This window comes from Podarcis melisellensis, assembly GCF_964234715.1.
Source record: "Podarcis melisellensis genome assembly, chromosome: 2".
NCBI lineage: Eukaryota > Metazoa > Chordata > Lepidosauria > Squamata > Lacertidae > Podarcis > Podarcis melisellensis.
In genome coordinates, this window is record NC_138529.1 from 63,647,391 (window position 1) to 63,668,747 (window position 21,357).

The following is a 21,357-nucleotide window of genomic DNA, read 5'->3' on the forward strand; positions in this document are numbered from 1 at the left end:
TCACCACTGAAATTCTCAGGGAAGGTCAAGACATAGCACATTAAAGAAACAAGCTATATGCAGGGGTGGCTGGGCTTTGCCACAACTGCTTGTCATCTCTCCCTCTCTCTCAGTCACAAGTGCAAGCAGCCTGAACAATGCATTTTTATTTGGGGCTTCCAAACACCTTCAGCAAATTAAAAAGTGACTAAAGCTACACAATGGCCAACTGTGGCTGCTGCTCCCAAGCCACTGAAAAAGAAGTGTTTGCAATTTACCTAGTGCAAGGCCGTTGGTTTTATTAAACTGACCCAATTTATTAAAATCGGATTAACGGCCTGATCCTTTTGTCCAGCTCTCCATTTCCAGAGCACACAGGCAGGATGGGGCTTAAGCACCTGTGTTGTTTTTACCTTGCCAGCATTACACCATAAGAGTCACTGTGATGCCACAGCTGGAGCAGAGCTATGCAATACTGCTGCTGCTTCTCCTTCCATGTCTGATGTGTTATCAAAGGCATCATTTAGGGAGAAGGAAAGCTGGCGAAGGCCCTTTCAAAGGAGGCCCTGCTCAGTCATCTCTGGCTATGTTGGGACAGAGAGGAATATGCTGCTCAGTGAAATCTGCTTTTGCCTAAGCTTCCTTAGTTTTAAGATTCAGGTAGGTAGCCGTGTTGGTCTGACGCAGTCGAAATAAAAGCTTATACCCAGAACAAACTTAGTTGGTCTCTAAGGTGCTACTGGACAATTTTTTAATTTTTTAATTAGTTTAAAGAAATACGGTAGTGTAAAGCCTCGCCAATTTAAGCAGCCTTCGGGGGGCTTTAATTCCAGAATATTTGGAATCAAGTCCAAAAGGTGATTTCCATGCCTACCCTTTGCATCACTACTGTTTTCCTATCATTCCTTTGGTGGGGGTGGGGGTGGAGGGCTGCCCCCAGCAACCCCTGAGAAGGGCAATTGCTAGAATGGTACCCATTCTCAGAGCCTCCCATTTGCGATTTGTTGGTGGGGAGGTTACATGATGTTGCATCAAAGCAAGAGCTACCCCACCCATACTTTCCAGTTCATTTCCCCATCTTTCCTCACTGTAAAAAGTTCAATCGTTTTGGGAACTAGATTTGTTGTGAAAGACCTCCAAATCAACTGAGGAGGTGATCAAATATCACCCAAATATGACAACGCTCTGGAAGTGCCCTGAAAGGAGAAAAACTACAGTAGGGATTTTATTTTATTTCATTTAGTTTTTAATCACTTTCAGCCACCATCTGCATTTCCTGAAACCTTTACTTATAATCTTGCTTGGGGAGTCATAAAATGAGAAAGGCCCATAAACCAAGCCTCAGTTGGAAAAGAAAGCAACAAAGTCTATGTGTAAGCAACAAAGCTGACTGTAAAGAGAGAAAACTCATCACCTGGATGGGAAAGGTTGATTTTTATTTACTGCAATAACTCACATGCAATTGTGTGGCTTCTCCTTCTTCTTTCCTCATATGTAACAGCCAATATGAATTAAAGACTTCTTTGTAGTTGCCTGATATTTTAAGTTTTTAAAGTGAAATTTTAAAAGGCTTATGTGAAATTAGCAGCAAAGCATTTTTCATGAATTTTGAGTGTGTGTGTGTGTGTGTGTGAGAGAGAGAGAGAGAGAGAGAGAGAGAGAGCACTTTTGTGTGTCCAACCTTTTTTGTTTGTGCTCAGAGCTCAGATTGAGTTCTGTTAGGAAATAACCAAGAGTAGGAATACGTTTCCAGGCATTTACATGCAAACAGGCTCACCAAGCTACCTGTACAGTTTGCTTCAGAATTATCCTAAGCAGAATTGGTCCCAGCTGGTGGCTGCTGAGACGAAGCAAAGATTTGTGCGTGTTCCCTCCCCCTGCCTTTTCTTTCTTGATGAATGCATTCATTTCCTGTACTTATCCTTCGCAAGCCAGAAAGTGTAAAAACCTTTTTTCTGCTTTCAGTTTCTATTTCTTTTATTTATGGCTGAAGCTGCGCGCTATACGTTAGGACACGTAAATGCTGGTTGAAAAAAAAATACCACTGAAAGTCCTGTAGAGGTAAATAAAACAACTAAGCTTGTTCAGTTAAAGGGTTTTTAGTCCATTAACTTCTGATTAATTGCTTGTAACTGATTAATTCTCTTAACTGAATAAAATAAATAGCACTGCCTCAGCACAGATGGAAATTTCCCTTGACCGAACGATGCAAACAAACCATGTTTGAAGGGGGGGACTTAAATGTGTGCCTAAACAGGGCTGCCTATAAGATTTTCTGGGTCTTTTACCTTGTTATCGATTGGTTCTGAGGTTTTGCTTGCACAGCAGAACTTCCCCTTCCTCTCCGCTTCCCATACAGCCTAAAAATCCACTCCAGAGTGTTTCTCAATGCTGTGGAGCAGATTGATTGACTGTGTGCAGCTATGCCATGGGTCCTGAGGAGATGTCATGGAGGGGCTGGCCAGACCAGGACAAGGGGCGGAAGAATTTGCCCATGGATGATCTCAGGGAAGAGCCCAGCAAGCTGGGACTGGACACAGCAGGTCCTAGGATCCCGATGAGTCACCCTGGCAGGAGGATCCTCTCCTCCCTTTACACCAGGGGTCAGCAAACTTTTTCAGCAGAGGGCCGGTCTACTGTCCCTCAGACCTTGTGGGGGGCCGGACTATATTTGGGGTGGGGGGATGATGCAAGAGCACCATGAGCCCCGGTGGCTGCTTACCTGAGTCTTGCGAGCAGCAGGGGCTGGCGGCGGGACGATGAGTGGCGTGTGAAAGTGCTCTGGAGAGGGGCTGCTTAAAATGGCGGCCGCTCGAGCGCTGCTGCTGCTGCTGCTGCTGCTGCTGGCGGCACCAACAAAGCCCGGCCCCCTTCCTCCTCTAGGCAGGGCAGGGAGAAGCCAGGAGGGAGGGAGGAGGCACCACCAGCACCACCACCGTGTGAGGGAGAGGGAGGGATCACCGCTGGTGATCTATGTGGCAATTCCTGGACTGTCCGTGGGCCAGATCCAGAAGGCAATTGGGCCTGATCCAGCCTGCAGACCTTAGTTTGCCTTCCCATGCTTTACACCGTTCCACTTCCTCCTCAGCCACCCTAGTCCACAGTATCTGCTTCACACCAGCTTCTGGGCCAAATGCACCTCTTGAATCGGCTCTCCCTCCAGAGCCAGCAGAACTCATCCCCAGCTTAGCCTCTGAAGAGGAGGCTACCACTCAGTTTGTTCCAGAGGTGTTCCTAATGCCTCCTCCATCCCCCAGGTCACAGAGATACCAGCACAGGTGCAAACAGTCAGGTCAAGTTCAGCCATCTTAGCAAACAGCCCTAAGTTGTGTTTGCCCCAGCCCCTTATAATGGGATTGCAGGGGGCCTGCTGTTTGTTGGATCAACAGCTTGACCTACTTAGACATGCATGGCACCTGCTATGCATTGTCACCAGAGCCATAACTAGGTGATCTTGTGCCCCTGGCAGAACCGTCCAGATTGTGCCCCCTAGGCAAGGACAAATTAGCTCTTATTTACAGACATATTTATGGACATATTTTTCACCGATTTTGCGGGGGAGGGGCCTTGCCTGCACCCCTGGTGGGGGCCATCCTCACCACCCCCTAGCTACGGCCCTGATTGCCACTCTTGCCTGCTTTATAACTTTGTAGCACTCTGAGCAATAAAGAGCATATATGAATGATCTGAGTCTGAGTCTTTCATCCAATGAGAGCTGGAGTGGGAAAATGAAAGTTCCTTTGCCCAAGCAGAACGCTTGCACTAGCAGAGCAGCAACTTCGGATATGACCCAGGGCAGATCTGCACGCATGGTTTTTAATGTTAAGGAAGCGTTAAGGAATGCCTATGTTTAGGTCTTACTGTTGTGAAATAATAATAGTTGCTGTTGGCCTTAATCTTCCCCTTCCCAATTTTTACCAGGAACTCTATGTACCTTATATTTTATCCAGTACTCTGGTGGAATAAAACTCAGACAGAAGCTGTATAGGAGTCTGTACACCTTTGTGGTTCCTTGTCTGAATCAAGTATACCTGAAGGAGCGTCTCCACCCCCATTGTTCTGCCCAAACACTGAGGGCCTGCTGGTGGTTACCTCACTGTGAGAAGTGAAGTTACAGGGAACCATGCAGAAGGCCTTCTGGTGGTGGTGGCTGCCCTGAAATAAACAACTATCTGACTTTTAGAAGACGTCTGAAGGCAACCCTGTTTAGGGAAGTTTTTAATGACTAATGTTTAAATGTCTTTTTAATATTTTGTTGGAAGTTGCCCAGAGCGACTGGGGAAACCCAGCCAGGTGGGCAGGGTATAAATAATAAATGATGATGATGATGATGATGATGATGTTCTGCTTGCTGTTTTTCGTTTTTGCTGTTTTATAGCCATAAAACCTTTTCACAACAAGAGATCAGTTTCCAATTCATTTTATGGTCTGCACATTTGAAATGTGCAGGGAATGAATTAATTACAACTCAGGCCCACAGAAATGAATGCCCTACGGGCATGTTTCATGTCACCCTGAAGAATATACAGTTAAGATAAAAAAAAATTGTCCAAAGTGAAGAACGCAGGCAGGTACATGGGAAAGGAACTGAAGGTGGTTGCCATGGAATCGTGCTACACTAAGAATCACACTTTGGCCCAGAGTTTTGCAAGCATGTAGCAGGCTTCTTTATGGACATGAAGTGTGCTTGAGGAGGAATAGCCGAGGGAACTATAGAACAAACTGAAGAAAGGGAGGGGAAAGATACAAATAAAATTATTAGGCAAGCCACTGGGGCCTTTAATTATCAGACATCTTAACTATAACCCTATGTAATACAAATAGAAAACTACCTTTAGGAGATTTTTCTTTTCTTTTTAAGGGTAATCATTCTGTCTAGCAAAAAATGTTCACAGATAAGATTTTAATTTCCTTTCAAATCCTCCTTCCAATATATTCTGCTATAAGCCCTGGTAATTGTCCATGGTAAATTGCTGATCCTATTTTGGCCCCGGGGGGGGGGGTGACTTCCCAATCGTTCTGTGTTGTGGGTAATATTAGCAGGTGGGTTTAGTGCTTCACACAATCCTGTATCCTAATAAAGCAGCATTTCCAGTTTTCCGAAGGATTCAGCTTAGGTTCAAGTGAATGTGAATAAAATCCCCTACAGATCTTCCCCGCTCAGCACAGGAACTTGGGGCTAGCACACATGAGGTTGCATGTACCTGTTTGTAAACATCAGGTGAGCAACTGAATATTGCTGTCTAACAATGCTTAGGGTAAGGAGAGGGGATGCTCAAGCAGTGATTTTGAAGTATAATAGAATGTCCCTATTTTCATCTGAGAAATGTTGAAGGGTTTGATATATCACTTACACAACTTTGCCATAGGATGTATGAACCTTTTCATTATATATTTGGAAAAGGAAATACTTCTAAATAGTTCTAATCCTGAGAGAGGGGTGGAAATAGGTGTGTGTCTGCACATAAGGTGTAATCAAAAGATCTGCTTAGTTCATTCTTTTAAAGCTGACTTGCAAATTTAAAAATAATAAATTTTATATTGTAGAGGAATAACCTGGTATGTGAATCTGAAATACTATAATTCCACCATGTTAATTTAAAACAATATGGAACTCAGAAGAGCGTTAAGCATATTATAGCATTGCTTACGACCATGACCAAGTTCTGTTTCATCCAAACTCATGTGGCTTTTGCTGCAATAATTTGCTTAGTAGACCATTCACACTTTTATATGCTGGAAATAGGAAAGCTGAATGAGAGCTGCTGTGTTACTATTACTTATTGATTTATATCCCACCATGCTCCCAGGACTGGGGCTCAGAAAATTAAAACAGCATGGATAAAATACAGATAGCTAAAAGCATATAAAAGATAATGGTTAAAAAGTAATTAAACTATAATGGATTTAAGACATAAAAATGAATCTGTTAAAATGCAGATAGTAAAAACAGCACAATTGTAGGAAACAAAATTTCCTACAAACCTCTGTATAATTTTTCCTTGTTCTCTTCTCTGAGTGTACTGAATGTACAGCGGTACCTCGGGTTAAGTACTTAATTCGTTCCGGAGGTCCGTTCTTAACCTGAAACTGTTCTTAACCTGAAGCACCACTTTAGCTAATGGGGCCTCCTGCTGCTGCCACGCCACCAGAGCATGATTTCTGTTCTCATTCTGAAACACAGTTCTTAACCTGAAGCACTATTTCTGGGTTAGCGGAGTCTGTAACCTGAAGCGTATGTAACCTGAGGTACCACTGTAATAGGTAACTTCACCATTCATTTTTTTACTTATAATGGATGAGATCACACATGGTGTTAACACAAGAAGTTTGAGAGCTGCTGTTCAACAATCAGTAGCACACAAGCGTAACTGTTAACAGAGTATAATTATAGCAGTTGTGCTAGGAGTTTCACAATAGATTTGTAAGCAGAAGGAACCTACTGGGTTTGGTTGTTGATCCACACTAAGAATGACACTCTCATGAGAAGAGAAGACTCCCTGGAAAAGACCCTGATGTTGGGAAAGATTGAGGAGAAGGGGACGACAGAGGACGAGATGGTTGGACAGTGTTCTCGAAAGTACCAACATGAGTCTGACCAAACTGCGGGAAGCAGTGGAAGACAGGAGTGCCTGATGTGCTCTGGTCCATGGGGTCACAAAGAGTTGGACACAACTAAACGACTAAACAACAACAAGAAGAGGAATGACACTATTCCAACACTACTGGAATGGCAATTGAGCAAGTGGGCTGCTGCAACTAGATACCACTCAATAAATTTTAAATAACTGGGTTATAAATAAACATCACATCATAAATATTACTGGTTCTACAGTAATATATATATACACACAAAAATCTTAGCTTTTATGCATCTATAAGTTTTGTCACAGCCTATTACCCTCCCCCACTTCATTGCTTTAATATTTAAGTGTTTTGTGCTGAGTCAAGAAATTGTTTTGTCTCTCATTCCTTTTCTAGAATCCTATGTATTTTAATGGGGCCCATGGAGCTCGCAGACGCATGCAAAAAATAACTCAAAAGGAATGTGAAAGGAGATGTCTCTTGCTCTTGTCCAGTTTAGAAATTATGTTTGGAGGACAACATTAATGATGCCCTACTGGTTCCCTGCAGTAGTGATGGGCATGAGGAAGAAAATCTGTGTCTGTGCTCGTTTTAACAGACAATGATCTCACTGTGATGAACAGATTTTATTATGCACACAAGTGTCTCTAGCAGTGCAGCTTCTGATTCTTCTTCCCCTTATTACACATCATCAAGAGAATGGTGCTATTGACACATCCAGTTCCTTTTGGCATATTAGTATTAAAAAGCTACATTAGCCAACAGTGAACAGAGATGGAATCCAATGGGGATGTCTGAACAATTGTTATTGGCTTCCAAAGCAGAGGTCCAAGATAAAAAGGGAAAGTCGGAATGGTTCTTCTATGCAGAGGGAAAATCAAAACTGCACAGAGTTTCAAGCACCTCTTGTCTCAGATCTGCTTTAGAACATTAGTATCATTTGGAACATTATGAAGTTATAGAAGGAAGGTGGTCTCCAAATATATACTGTACTCCACCTTTTGGACCACCAAACAACCCAAATACGTATAGAAAAAATAGCAATTGGAGGAGATCAGAATGGTGCAGCAGAAATAGCTGAAGGCCAACATTCAACCTGGAGATTTTAACCTTTTCCTTCCCACCACCATTGTGAATGTCCCAGCTACCCCTAACAATGACTCTTTATCCTAACATAAACCAATGCAGCTTAGGCTGAAGGGTATAAGAGCTTATGTACCCTCTTAAAAATTATACGTAGTGTTGTTCCTCATCTTCATGATGGCCAATAAAACACATTCCTCACAAGCTTTCTTCTACCGGTCCTTTGCACCTCTCCCAATGGGAGCAGTTCTCAAAACTACATGCTAACATTTGCAGTGTTTATGCAATGGGATGAATCCTAAACACTTTTATTTGGAAATATAGCCCGTGGGACTTGGTTAGATCTTTTATTCTTTAGGACCTCAGCATTAATATTTTCAAATGTGCCTCACTTTCATTTCTTTTTTAAAGGCACATTCTGCATTATGAAAAGCGCCTTTTTCTTTTTCCTGTTTCATAGAGCAGGCAATGATGGTGGTACAAATCTGAAAGAGCAATCTTACACATGTTTAGGGAAGTTTTTAATGTTTGAAGTTTTATTCTGTTTTTAGTGTTCTGTTGGGAGCTGCCCAGAGTGGCTGGGGAAACCCAGCCAGATGGACAGCGTATAAATTATAAAATTATTATTATTATTATTATTATTATTATTATTATTATTATTATCTATTCAGAAGTAAAAAAAAAATCCATCAAGTTGAGAGGGGATTACTCCCAGGAAAGTGGGTACAGGGTTGTAAGATAAGCCACAAAAATGTTATTATTCAAGAACCCGCAATGGAAAAGAAAATAGAGAAACGTGTTTATGAAGAAGACCAAATTGCTTCTTTGTGTTACTTCTTACATCAGAAGAGCCCTGCCAGATCAGAACAATGGCCCATCGAGTCCTTCATCCTGTTTTGCCAGTAGTCAGCCTGATGTCTATGGGAAGCCCACAAGCAGGACATGAGCACAACCGTACTCTCGCCACTTGGGGTTTTAGCACTAGCCCATGGTGGAATGAATCACCTTTCCTTGTTTAACCTCCCAGTGAGTCACCATCACTGCTCTCTTCAACAGCTGTTTTGAAGCCTAAACAGCTGCAATCTCTTCCTGCCATGAAAAATAATCAAAAACATATGGCTAATATAAAGGGCAGAACTGGGTTAAAGAGTTACACAGCAGGAAGCTCTTCCAAAGGATCCTTGATAACACAGATAAACATGGCATGCCTATAGAACTATTTTTCACTTTCCTCTGCCTTCCCACTATGGACCATGAAAATTATAACAGCACAAGTCTCTTTTTGAACTAAGAGATATTCCTTGCTCCCCTTAAACATACTGCTGAGTAGCTTTAGGAGTGCAGTTTCACAAAAGGAATGGAGGCTTTATCAACCAGGGCATTCATTTTTGCCCAGCTAAGCCTGGGCTTGTTAAAAGTAAACTAAGGCAGCTGCTAACATTGACTTTTGGGATGTGTTTTATGACTGTAAACAATCTTAATCCAGTAGGATCAGAAAGAAAATCCTTCAATAATATGCATCCTGTGTCAGGGCTAGTTTTGTCATGCTCTATTTTTAGAAAGTCATATCAAACCATCAATATAGGCCTCGTCAATTTCAGTTCCGTTAAAAGTTCTCAGAAGCAATTTCATTAAATGTGGCATCCAAGGTGCTAGGATTTGAGCATGTGACTGAGGAGGGAGATGAGATCCCATTGCCCATCCCTTCCTGAATTTTCTATCCCCTCCTGAATTTTCAAGGCATAAAGCAAGATCCAATTGAACATGAGCAGGCATTCACTCGTGCAATGGGACTTCACCCACCTGTCATCCTCCCATCCCTATAACACCATGACAGTGCCTCTTACTTCAGAGTAAGATTAATAAATTGTAGTTTGTAAAGGGCTTGTCAAGAGCCATTACTGGCCATGGATAATTAACAGCATTTTATCTTACTTGTATAATTTTTTAATTTTCTCATTCATTCCAGTAGGTGTAGAATTGGAAAGCTGCAAGAGTAAATGCATTCATCATTTACAAAATTAAGGGGGAGAGTCCCTAAAATGTCACATGAAAATTCATACCTCATCATGGTTAAGGGCTACCTAGAACATGGGATTGTTGTTGTTTTCCCCAGTGTTGTCAGGGTGAACTTGACCCCCATCTGTTGATGGAGGGTTAGGCCTGATTTATGTAGACCCAGGCACATCCTAAAGTGTAGTGTGTGTGTGTGTGTGTGTATGATGAATGAGGAAGAGGAAGAGGATCCCAGTGTGGGATGTAGCCACGACTGGAACCTACCGGGACAAGCCAATGATGGAAAAGATGTTGGGGTTGCAGAAAGTACACACAGGATAACAGAGGATGGTGAGAGGATGGGGGTCAGTCTGCAAGGACCAGAAGAGCATCATCAGAGCCAGAGAGGCACCCATCTCCATGAACAAGGCAGGTTCTGAAGCACAGGGAGCAGCGGGAGATACGCTCTGGGAGGCTGAGGCAGGCCAGGACACACAGCCCAGCTCACTAGTTGGCCAGGTGGAGCTCTTGGTTCAGGGAAGAGGTGTATTATTCCTCAGCTGGACTTGGCTCAGGACAGGTGAGGGTTACATGCCTCACCAAACCCAGGTACTACAATCAAGACTCAAGAGAAAAAAGGGGAGAACCATGGGGCTGTCTGCTCAACTGCTCGTGTTAATGGATCTTGGCTTGGATTTTCCAGGACCTTTACAGGACTGTGCTTTGGGTTCACCTCTGGACTGTGTTTCCTGGCTGGTGGACTTTGAACTTGGCTTACATGGATTGACCCCGCACAGTGTTTCCTGTTTGTTGAACTTTGGCTTGACATACTGTATGGGACTTGCCACTAGGTAGGCTGGGGGTTCAGGACAATGTGTATTAAATGAGAAGGGTGTTCTTCTGTGCTCCAAATGTTATTCTATAGAATAATATTTATTTATAATTAAATTCCCTTCATATTACAGAATCATTTCAATTGAAATAGACTTGGAAGGCACAGGGAGGTGTTGTTGAATGTTCTAGGGAAATAGCGGAATGTTTTCACCCAATATTTACAGACTGACTCATTCATTGATTCTAAAAAAAGATGCCGCTCAGTGGTTCGGTGCATAAAAATTCATGCCCTTTGAAGGGGAAGGTTGAAACCATTGCAAAAATAAATCACTATATGAAAAACAAATTACAAGCGAAGCTGGAATGAAAAACATTAATTTCACTGTGATGTAACCCTCATGTTACTGTAGCAAAGTATCTGGCACTGTTCTTTTTTTAAATAGAGTCATAAAATTAATCATGGAATGTGATGTGGGAAAAATAAGCTCTCTTTTTTAGAATAGAAGAATATTAGTAGCTTTAGGAAGCTACTACCATAATGATGGATGTTTTATTTATCACAGAATATATAGAGTGTTCTACATTTAAGAATACTTTATCAGTGTACAGAAATAATACATAATACAGACCTCTAAGTTCTGGTACTGATTTTGGGGTGGCAAGTCTTCAGTGAATGATCCATAATAGAACTTGGTTTTGGATAGGAAAAGCTCAGCTTTTGGTTTCATTCAGAGCAACTTTGTTATCAGAAATCATAATACAGAATTGAAGAGTGACACAGTCTTGCAAGATTTATTGCAATCCCAAAAATGTATGTGTGCCATACCCATTGTCACTGAGGAGCTGTCTACAGTGCTGAACTAGGCTGGAGGCAAACTATTCCAGTTTACATTTCACTGGATACCACAGTGAAACTTACATCAAATCAGGAGTAGAGCTAACGTTGTTGAAAAATTAAGTACAGGAATTAGGAGTTCCTGTTTCTGAAACATGAAAGGCTTATAAATGTGGAATAAAATTGTTCCAACTAAAACACAACCTGTCCACAATTTTTTTGCAGGAGAAGCCACGGTCCGCAGCATGCCTTAGATCTGTAGATCTTATCTAGAATATATTTTAACATTTCTGGGAAGTGACTGTGTTGGGAGAGCTAGCTACGTGATGGGTGCCTTATTAAACTAAGTGTAATGAATTTTGGGAGTCAGTCAATATTCAAAAATTATGCTCAAATCTAATTGGGTTTGCTCTCCCATTTACTAATTCATTTAGTATATAGAGCATACCTTGTCAGTGGGAAATTGATTGGATAGGTTGCATCCTTAATTTAATTTAATGTTTCTTATACTCTGGGGTATTCAGCGATGTTCCTATGAATATGTAATTTCCTTAAGCACTAGCAAGCCAACCTCATTCAGAGCTACCTGATCTAAAAAGCAGATAACTATGAAAAAACCAGGATTTCTGATAAAACTATATACACAAGAACAATTTATGTACACTATGTTGATTTTAATGCATCCATGTGGCTTTCTATACTTTCTAGATTGTGCAATAAGGACTGAGGAGGCAGCTGAGAGATAGAGGTAACGAGAGACCTATGCTGGATTCTATGAGGTGCACAGAGGGGAAAGAGATAGTAGTAATCAGTGTTTTGTTAAAAATACGATGAGCAGCAATGATTCTTCAACATCAGCTTTGTTGGACTGGTCATGTTGTGTGGATGCCTGATTATTGTCTTCCAAAGCAACTACTCTATTCTGAACTTAAAAGTGGAAAGCATAATGCTGGTGGTCAACAAAAGAGGTTTAAAGACTCTCTCAAGGCAAATCTTTAAAAATGTAGTATAAACACCAACAACTGGGAAGCACTGGCCTGCGAGCGCTCCAATTGGAGAACAACCATTGCCAAAGTCATGGACTTTGAAGACACTCGAACTCAGGACGAAAGGGGGAAACATGCTAAGAGGAAGGGAGGTTTGGCAAACCCTCACCATGATCAACTTCTGCCCGGAAACCTATGTCCCCACTGTGGAAGGATGTGTGGATTCAGAATTGCCCTCCACAGTCACTTAGGACTCACTGTTAAAGCCGTGTTCATGGAAGACAATCTTACGTGGCTACAAGTGATCGCCAAAGAAGAAGAAACTACTACTACTAGAGAAATGAAAGAAATGGAAGAATTAACCCCTCTCCACTTTGTTGGATGTAACTCTTTGTGGGACTCTACACAAGCTTAATGCTTAAAGGCTTTGCTCTCTTCTCTCCCCAAATGGTTGACCAATATGGTGTACACAAGGAAGGCATGTAAAGCCCTGGGAATTATGCCAAACTTTACAAGTAGCTCTCCTGAACTTCAGAAAAGACAAAATAAAATCACACAGTTTTTCCTTCAGTAGAGTAAAAAAGAGTCAAGCAAGCTGATACAAGATACTTCCTGCTTTGGACTGGTCAATAAATCTTAAAGGGAACATGCAAGAATCTAGGAATACAAGTCCTTCAATAAATTTGGCCATAGAATTGGCCGTGGCAGAGGACATAAACAAGGCTAATTTGAGAAATAAATTGGGGCAAACCGAAGAGTTTATACAGAGGCAGTCTTTTGACCTAAGTAAAAGCCCACCCAGACAACAAGCCATTTCTAAATGCACACAAACAGGAGAGAGAGACACTCAACTCCAGGATCAGCTTCATATGGTTTGCTCTGAATTAACCCTCATCAGTAACCCTTTCTTACAGTAAGCAATGGGCTGCTTACAACATTAGCGCAAAATTTTGCAATTCAGGAGAGAGATTTAGAGTCAAAATATGTTGAAAAGTATTCATATCTTGATCAACGTGCCATGGGTGCCAGCACAAAATGGCTGCAAGAGGCAGCAAAAAATGGAGAGGTGACTGTACTCCTATAAGTGAATAGCCACACAAAAAAGCACAGGTTTTGACACGGTGCTATGAAAAAGAGGCCTGTAAACTAGGAAACGGGAAAATGGGAGGAAAGGCCGAAGAAAAGAGAAAGAGAAGGGATACAGAAAGAGAAGGGGGGGAAAGCAGTTTTGAAGCAAAAAGGAAAAAAGGAGAAGGTTTAATAGAGGAGGATTATAGAAAAATGCTTATTATTGGGCACAGAGATTAAAGGAGTTACCAAAACGGATTACAAAGAAAATGCGGAATTAAAATGGCAACAAAAGAGACTTTTCTGTGGCTAATATGCTGGTGCAGCCACCTCAGGTTGGTAAATATAAAATAGTAAATATAACAATTGCCCTCATGGCAATTTAAGGTATAAATCTCTAAAGAAAGCTTTTTTCTTTACTGGTTTACAATTTAAGTGGTTATGCATTATTCACCAACGGGCAGAGTATTATTCACTGCACCATTGATGATAATACAGTGATGACAAAGAGGAACACAGTGAGATGAAAAAAATGAAACTGTGGGGATCTCTGCCATTAATATGCCATGGAGCAGTGTGTTTTAAAGAAAACAGTGAGCAACTCCAAAGCCTTACAGGTTATACAAACGTAGGGGCTGTAACTTGCACTTAAAATGAATTGTTGGATAATTTGCCTGGCATCTGATGAATTCAGAATTAGCTGGAAGATTGCCACCTAGCGGATTATGTGCTGAGTTTAAATTTATATTTCTTCACAGGAGGGTTAGATGGCAGAGGGGGGAGAGAAAATATGTGTGGAGGCAAGGAAAAATGAAACTTTTAATTTAAAAATAGAACATTTTAATGCAATAAAAATTAAAATGTAAATGTAGAAATTCCACTTGCAAGACACTAATTTATTTAAGATGCAAACCCAGCAGCATGTGCTTTTGCAATAGTTCAGCTATTTAACTTAAAATGCTCTTGCGCAGCATTCCTCTTCCTAATTATACAGGTTGTTTGTTCTTAACTTACGCTACAATCCTAAACACTAGTGAGTCAACATGCACTGGACTGCAGTGTTAAGAAATTGTTAGGAGGAGAGAGAACAGTTATTTGAAATGCTGTGTCATGGCCAAGACTTGATTTGTTTATGATATGGTGGAACACACTCAAGCAGTAGGCTGATGAACAATTGCCAGTGTCAGCTATACCAGCTGCTGTGGCTGCAGATGCCAAACAAAGAATTAATGGCTCAAGTAACCGTGGGAAGTCTAAACAACTTTCCCTCTTGGTACCTGAAAGACTAACAGTGTGGTGTGATATTTCCTGTATGCCAAGTTTGAAAAAATTGCCTTTCCCTTCACAAGACACACATTTACTCATTTTGATCATGTCATGGAATAATATTTATCAGTGCCAAAAATTGACACTAAATACATCTAGCAATATTATGTCCTGTTATCGTTTGTGGAACAACTTTTAAGATTTACTGCTGAAAAGGCCTGATTCTTCTGCATAATTTGAAACTACACATGTTCACAGACCAACAAGTAGTTGCAGATGGTGTATCTCAGTTCTATGTAAGATTCAAAGCAAATACCAGCCATAAGCTGAAAGTATATAGGACTGAAGTGTCAACTTTTACAGTGTGTATTGAATATTCTGATTTACAAGCAAGCACATACACACTTAAAATGAACATTTTTTTTAGCTTTGGGGATCCTAACCAATTTGCTGTCAGTACTATGAAGCTATTTTGTCTCTGGTTTGGAAGTGAAATGAAAGTTAAATTCAAAGACACTAGCTTATTTTGCATTACCATTTTTTGATATTCAAAGTTATTTACATCTCCTAGCAGTGGCAGTGAAAAGAAGCCTTTTTAATTCCCCGTTATGACTATAATTACTGACAATTATATAAAGTCAAAATAAAACCTTCAGCTATTGAATTCTAGCAAGTGCGCAAGGAGTTTGAAAAGAACAAAAAACCGCTGCAGTTGGCAAACAAAAGGCGGTATTTACAAGATTAGAATATAGTTAAATGTACAATTTAACAAGGTGCAAAGGTGGAAAGGCTGCAGATCACTCCGTGGTTAGAGGATATTGAACAGCAGCACCTTGGGGGAATTTTTGAACTTCTCCATGTATACTGGGCACGCTTCTTTTGTTTACCTATGATCCAAATTCACAGCAGGGCTCTGACGCTTGGAAAACCTAATAAAAGCGTATCGCATTATTTTAAGAGCATTGAAAGTCTCTCCACATTGCTCCATCACTTCCCTCGCGCTCCTAGAAGGTTTTACTTCAGTCACTAATTAAAAAACAAACCAACCCGACAAGTCTCCTCCAACATATTGCTCAAGGCGGTAAAGGAATTAAATGCTTTGAGGCTGAGCCTTTTCAATTTCCTAATCCTGGGTACTGCCCTCTTTTAACAACACTTGGGCTGCTCCGTCCCGCTTGATCTCTGCTAGCACTATAATTCCCCGCCTTCTAACCTGCCCGTGCAGATTCACGCAACCCCCCCCCCCCCCAGCATAAGGGCTCCTCTGCTGCAAACTTCTTCCCTTCACATTCAGTAATGTAAGCGGTGCCTAATTACAGCCCTATGGCACAGCGCAGGGAAGGCAGCCTTGCTGGCAGGCAGGTTCCGCCCGGTCTACCCTCTTCCTCGCACTCGCTCCTATTTAAGCTTCTGGCCCTGTCAGCTCCACCACCAGCCCACAGGGGAAGACTACGGCCAGTACCATTTACAAAATATTTAAGGGGGGCGGTTGGCGGCGAGAGGAGCCGGAGCTGCTATGCTTCTGTCCCCCCGCCCCCTGCTTGGTGCCGGGCACTATAGGTGGGCGTGGCCTAGCCTCGAGGTTTCTGGGCGGCGCTCCAACGCCAAGCTTCTCTCCCCCCCCCACCCGCTCGCGGTGGGAGTGGTAGTGCCCACCCCTCCGGAGCGGAAGTGCCTGACGGAGCGGAGTTGGCGGGTCGGCTTTGCCTCGCGCGCTGCTCGAGTGCTGCTGCCACCGCCGCCGCGGTAACCGCCGTAACCGCCGCCTCAGCCCCTTGTGTGAGGGGAAAGTTGGGGTGGGGGCTTCCCGGCGGCTTCTCGGATGCGGCGGAAGCAGAAGCGGCTGCTGCAGGCGGTGGGGCTGGCGCTGGCCGCCCTCGTCTTCCTTCCCAACGTGGGGCTTTGGTCGCTTTACCGCGAGCGGCAGCTGGATGGCGGCGATGGCAGAGAAGCGGCAGGCGGCGGAGGCGCGGGGGGAGCCCGCGGGGCGGCGGCAGCTGGGGCGGTACCGGCGGCAGCGGCGGCGGCAGCAGCCCGAGGAGAAGCGCAGGTGAGAAGTGGAGGGAGCCGCATATTTTTCTCTCTCCCCCCCCCCTCTCTGTCTCTTCGCCTCACGTCTGGGGTCTTGTGGGGAAGAGCGGTTGCTACTTCGGATGTAGCCGGGAGACGAGGATCCTCCTGAGGGGACGACTCGGACTATTATTATTTTCTATAGTCAGTGGTGGCGGAAAAGGAAGCGGCCGCTCTCTATGGGGTGAAGGGCCTCTGCATTGCCTATACGTTTACATTATATATGTGTATGTGTACGCACACACAGAGGGAAAGGATAGCTGAGCCGCATAGAGGTTTCTCTGTCTTACACACGCACACAGATACACACACATCCAGTGTGTATATGTGTGTGTGTGTACACACACACACAGAGGGAAATGATGGCTGAGCTACACAGATGTTTCTCTTTCACACACACATCCAGGGCATTGACCCATTAGTATGAGGGGGTGACAGGGGGGCAGAGGAAGGAAGCCACACTTCCTTTCAGGCCAAGAGGTGGCTGAGGATAAAGCAGCTGTCTGGGGTGGGGTGGAGGGAGGCTTTGTGACCCCCCCCCCCCATGCAATGTGGCTTTTGGCAGGCTCCGCTCCTGGGCCGTTACCCTCCTCTCCTGGGCTAATACCCTTTGCAAGACTTGTAAGTCATAGTTGGCTTACCTGATCTTGCCTGTTCTACTAATAAGTTAACTGGGTGGAGGTGGAGAAAGTAAGGCAGAGTTTTCTTCTTTCTTTCTTTTTGGAGGGGGAATAGGCAGTTCCCGTTTTGAACCAGACCGAATCATAGGTTGATTTTGCAAGTGCTCACGCAGAAGATCTCTAGATTACCAGGTTGTTGTTCTTTTTTTAAGAAAAAAACCCCTGATTGGGCATCTTTTGTATTAAGAGTTTCTAGGTTTCCCTTTTAAATTAACGTGCTGGCGTTATTCTTGTTTTGGCACCCTGTCATTAAGGAGCAAAATAAGGTGAAAAGCATGAGCTGTCATTGGTAAACTAATCTTCTTTGTTATAAGGCTCTCATTGTTTAGGTCACCTCAGAGTAAAGGGTGTAAGGTTGCAACCCTGTGCATATCTAATGGAAGCAGCAGTTTCCTCATGCTGGTAGAAGTGGACTCTTATGGCAGAGTAAATCTGTTACTGCTGCAAGACTACTTGTTGTTTTAACTTGGGAATTCATTGGCGTATATGTGTTTTAGTTTTGAGTAAGCACATACGACTCATTTAGGTGATCAGTTTTATATTTTATCTGTGAGTCTTATAGAGAAAGGGCCTCAGTCAGCTACCTAAGGTAATGTTCTTTTCATTTATCTAAATATATATACATTTAGTTCTGTATTGTACAGCTATGGTAACTTTATTTCTTTAGTATTAATGAAAAAGGCTTCATTCAAGGCAAAATGCTGTGACACACAAATGTGCAGTGTCTCCCAAAATAATGAGCATAAATTCTTAGCAATGTGTACAATGAGTTTTGAAAGTTCCTGCTGGTATATCAGTTATAAACTTGTTCTGTCTTCACTTGAATGCCCTAAACATGAATCCCTTCTGTTGCCATTTCATAGACTTTTGTTTGTTCTTCTATTTTCACACTTTATTGCCCTCACTGCTATTCAGATTTCAAGAAAAAATAATATTCTTAGGGGTGCCTAATTAGGTATTATATATAAATTATGTGCACAGACCTAGTCCACAGCCCTAACAACCTTTTTTGGCACACTAGGAAGGGAAAGAGTGTCTGGGGTGGAAAACATTATCAGAGAAATTTATGTTTGCGTTTGACAGAGGGAACAGACCAATCTTTAACAAGTGTTTAAACACAGTTGTGAGAAGAACCAGGTAGGCCTTGGAGAGAAGAGTCATGGGCAGGGTGCATTCAGGATATATTATTGGGTTTATGGAAGAAGGGAAATGTACCAGAGATGCTGGCAGAGAAGTGGAAAGTTATCTTCCTCTCAATTATGTTGAGCCTCATTTCATATCTCTCGGCTGCTATACCATAGGCTGGGATTGGTGGAAGAGGTGTGTGCTTTGATGTGTAACCTTCTGCTGTGCTTGCAGTTGGGAATAGTGGCTACCTCCTCTGTTGAGGCCATGAGGAGGAGTTAGCTTTTGCTTCTATGTTAGATTATAACATGCCATAACATCTGAACCTAGATAAAATGCAGTATTCTTAACTATCCTCAGTGAGGGTGGGGAGAGGAAACCAGCTTCCAGCAATGGTTTATGAAGCTGGCTTTTCACTTACCATAGTAAAGATTAACCACGGTTTAGTGCTGGGATGTAACACTAAATTGTGGTTGATCTAAAATGGAAAGAGACATGCCAGATATTGTCTGCAGCTGTGCTGGAGTCAGTATGTGAGCCAGGGGGTTGCTACAGCTTGTCCATGTAATGAATGAATGAATGAATGCCTTCAATGTATTGGTTTAATTTAAATTGTAGGGAGATTAGTGCTGTGAGAAATCAGTGGCTTTGCAGATGCCTAACTTTAAAAATAATTAATATTGGTTTCTGGTCCTTATAAGTCATGCCAAATTTAATGTACCTATCATAGCTCTTTCACTCAGCAGTGGAGTGGAAACCAATAATGGTAGAACTGCAAGTATTTGTTTACCAAAAAGACTACAACATTTAGTGGCTCTCTGTTGCAGCATTAGTTTATTACAAAATGATCTCACAAAGCTGAGTACAGTTGGATCATAAAGCTTATAATTAATAATGTATTTTCATCTTTCTCCTCATTAGGAAAACATTTGTTAGATTACTTCTGCAAAGCTGTGATTAATTTTCTAAGCCTCCTCTTAGTCTGTTAGTTAGCATGTCATAAAAAAAAATCTAGCCCTAGAATTACAAAAAATATAGATTTGCAGGTCACTGTAATAGAAGACTCTATGAACTGTGCAGTGCATGGGAATATTAGTACCATTGTAATCATAACACCTGGTGATGGAGGATGAAAACTGCATTCTCAGTAACATCCACAAGCTAGTTTTTGCATTTTAGTTTTCTGGATGTGTTAACACCTCTCAGAGGACTGTCTGTTGTAAAGTCAAGCAGTATCCTCTTGTTTGTATATTTGGCAAGCATGCAAAAGAAGTCATCTGCCATGCAGTCATCTTATCCTCAGTCTTAAGACTGTACTGTGGACATGGAGGGCAAATTATTCAAGTATTGTAACAGTACCAACCAGTGTGGCTATGTTGCATCTTGAATGATATATTGTAGTCCATATCACAAACTCTTGGTAATACTGTAGTCACCAGAACATCTGGTGAGGAAAGGGAGCCTGTTGTGTGATACTGAGTAGAAAAGTGCTAAGTCTGGAACTAAATCGGTACCCTAAAAGGAAATGTCTCCCCATCCCCACTGTTTTCAAACACAGCACAATTATTTGAGATTCCTGTGTTGCAGGGGGTTGGACGTGATGACCCATGAGGGTTCCTTCTAATTCTATGAACCAGAAAATGCTTATTTCAATAATTAAACTTCCTCATTTTGTAACTACATTTCTAAACAAAATTCTAACTAGTTTCTGTACTACATTTGAGGGTAAAACCCTAGGCCTTTGCTCATGCTTTCAGTTCATTGTTTATGGTTGTATTTATGTGTAGACATAGAAAGGGAAGTTGTGGATTTGTTTCTCTGTCAGGATGCTGACCAAGATCGCCTAATCAGACTTAAGTGACAGAACTTTCCAAAATCCAGAGTTTGTTTTTTTGTAATCTGTGTTTTCTGTAAGGTGGAAAGTATATTTTTATCTATTTATTTTTTTAAAGACATGCCTTGCTTTTCACAACATTTGAGTCTCAAAGCATCTTTCAAAAAGTAAAAGCATACAAAATACAAAATTTAAAACATGAATTAAAACATCAGAGAATAAAACAGAACAGGATTCATGATACAAAGGCTTACTGAAAGAAATAATTTTAAACTGATGATATGATCATTCCCAATGTCAGCACTACATCAAAGTATGGCCCATTCCCCACAAGTTTTAACAGAGTTCTGTATCCCCTGGCTCCCTCAACATACGCAAAGGCAGAACAACAGGGCAGTGCAAGGAAGGGGAATCTGTTCCACAGTTATTTATTTAAAGTAATTTGTTAGTTGCCATTCAAAATACATTATTTTCCCATGACAGCTTACATCATTTAAAACAATTTAAAACTTATATCCCAGGAAAGGAAGTGTGGGGCCACTTCTATATGCCAAACTGACCTCTGTTTATGGCTTCCATAAGCAAGATTTTTCTATAGCTGATCTACATTTCTGGAAGGTTCACATATTTCCATCTACCTTGCTGCTCAGACAAGTTAACGTACATATTCTGCAAAACCTGTTGAGTGGCATGTGGCTATTTCAGAGGGGGAAATCTGTTGTAGGAGTGTTGAGCCTTATAGGAAGAGTGTCATATCTCAATAAGAATGTTATTGCACAGAACAGGGTCAGTCACATTGAAAGCCCTGCTTTGAGTTACTGCAGAATGAGCTTCTGAAATTGGAACTTAAAGAAGAAATTATCTTGCAGACCACAGTGATCTACTGGGTATATAAGGGATAAGACAGGCTTTCAAGTAAACCAGTCCTGATCTCCTTGAACTTGGCCTAGTAGCAGATTGGCAACCAGTGAAAATCCCACAAGCAAGGTGTTGTATGCTGGCAGCAGTTTCACTGAC

At 42.0% G+C, this 21,357-nt stretch overlaps 1 protein-coding gene across 1 annotated transcript in view; it reads left to right on the forward strand.

The window, feature by feature from the left end:
* Positions 1-16,319: 16,319 nt before the first annotated feature.
* Positions 16,320-21,357, forward strand: part of GALNT10 (polypeptide N-acetylgalactosaminyltransferase 10) — a 32,069-nt gene continuing 27,031 nt past the window's right edge. Inside the window, exon 1 of the mRNA XM_081901041.1 lies at positions 16,320-16,681. Coding sequence (XP_081757167.1) covers positions 16,454-16,681 — 228 coding nt within the window. The 5' untranslated portion in view covers positions 16,320-16,453. The remainder of the gene's footprint in view (positions 16,682-21,357) is intronic.